This window comes from Callospermophilus lateralis, chromosome 5, assembly GCF_048772815.1.
Source record: "Callospermophilus lateralis isolate mCalLat2 chromosome 5, mCalLat2.hap1, whole genome shotgun sequence".
NCBI classification, from domain to species: Eukaryota; Metazoa; Chordata; class Mammalia; order Rodentia; family Sciuridae; genus Callospermophilus; species Callospermophilus lateralis.
The window spans coordinates 12,481,672-12,483,658 of NC_135309.1; the positions used below are offsets into that span (position 1 = coordinate 12,481,672).

The 1,987-nt window shown below is 39.9% G+C and overlaps 1 protein-coding gene across 1 annotated transcript; it reads right to left on the reverse strand.

Moving 5' to 3' along the window:
• Positions 1-723: 723 nt before the first annotated feature.
• LOC143398967 (olfactory receptor 2L13-like) lies at positions 724-1,662 on the reverse strand. The gene has a single exon (XM_076855661.1). The coding sequence runs from the start codon at positions 1,660-1,662 to the stop codon at positions 724-726; it is 939 nt and encodes a 312-aa protein (XP_076711776.1).
• Between the last annotated feature and the right edge of the window lie 325 nt (positions 1,663-1,987).

Here is a 1,987-nt window from a genome sequence, read left to right on the forward strand (position 1 = left end):
GCCAGGAGAATGATCAGAGATGTGGGTGATGGTGGGTTCTAGGAGCTGCTTAGAGTATCATATATCCATAACTGAGATTTAAAGTAAATAAATTACTATTTTAAGGCATTTAAAAGAAATGCATGGCTATTTTTCAGAGTACAATTCTTTGTCTCAAGACCAGGAATCATATAATAAAGATGTCACATCTTTCTCTAAAGGAAAGACTTTGAATCACCCAGAAATCCTGTGATTTGGGGACACTGGCCCCATGTTTGTGGGACACTTGAAGTTTCTACAGTTCAAGTAGCTATGGGCTATAAGTATAAATTACACACAGGATTTGACAAAATAGAATAAAAACAAAGTATACAAGCAACAATATTTTTTCATGACACATGTAGACATGATAACTTTTCAATATCAGTATAAAATATTTTATATTGACTGACAGATGTAAGAACATATAATGTATTTTATATGCAATTATTATGATACAAAATAATATGTAATTAATATTCACATTGTTAATATTAAATGGATTTTAACATTTTCAATTAAAGATATTGTTAGTATATTAATTTATAATTATCAATATGTTATTTCAATTAGTTTTACATATGTGTCACTAGAAAGCTCTAATTACATACACAGATCTCACTATACACCTATTGGTCAGCTATGATCCAGCATGTTCCAGTCTAGATGGAGAGAAGCCATATAGAGGAGTAGGGACAGCCATGCTCACTCCTTCCTGGGGGAGAACATCCCACACACTCTTCCCATGGCCCCCAGCACCTCCTTGTTCCTCAGGCTATAGATGATGGGATTGAGCATGGGGGTGAGGATGGTGTAGAAGACTGCAAGGATCTTATCCTCTGTTGGGGAGCGGAGAGTTTTGGGACGGAGATAAGTGTAGACAAAAGGAGCTAAGTAAAATGTCACCACGGTTAAATGTGTGGCACATGTGGTGAAGGCCTTTTTTCTCCCCTCTTTTGAGCGCATGTGGAAGACAGCGTAAAGGACCCGTCCATAGGAAACAGTAATACCAAGGAAAGGAAGGAGGAGAAACACAACTGTGCTCACAAACACCATGTACTCATAAACCCAGGTGTCCATACAGGCCAGATGCACCATGGCTGGGACATCACAGAAAAAGTGATTGATGGCCCTAGACCTGCAGTAAGGAAGATGAAGGATGTAAAAAGTGTGTGATACAGAGTTGACGGAGCCCAGTGTCCAGGACCCCAGGATCATCTTCAAACACATCCTTTTACTCATGCGGATGGGGTAGTGGAGGGGGTGGCAGATGGCCACGAAGCGGTCATAGGCCATGGAGGCCAGGATTAAACCTTCTGAGCCGGCCATGGTCAGGAAGAAGAAGCTTTGCACACCACAGCCCAGGAAGGAGATGCTCTTCTGGCCAGACAGGAAGTTGATGGCCATCTTGGGGACCGTGGAGGAGATGAACATCAGGTCCATGAGGGAGAGCTGGCTGAGGAGAAAGTACATGGGGGTGTGGAGCCGCGGGTCCAAGAAGATGAGGGCAGTCATCCCTGAGTTCCCCAAACAGGCGAGAACAAACACAGAGATGATCAGGAGCAAGAGAAGTAGGCCAGTTTGGTTTTGAGGAAACAACCCCAGCAAAGTAAAATCATTTGATGTTTCATTCCATCTTTCCATGGAAATGTACTCTATAATTTCCTTTAAAGAACAACAACAACAACAACAACAACAAAAAAAAAACCCTAAGTAATAATCATAGTAAAACAGGAAAGGAGAATAATAGAAATTAAGTTTATTAGTGTTTTTTAGAGTGAGTTGTTATTATTCCTACAACACTGCAGCTTACAGTCAATGGATTTTTTTCAAACAAGTATCTTTTTGCTTCAGATAATGAATTTTATGTGTAGCAGTAGCTAATATGTTTCTATTTCCATATTTTTGTTGCTGCATTATAATTGTACATAATGATAGTACTTGTCCACGCACACAATGTAACTACATA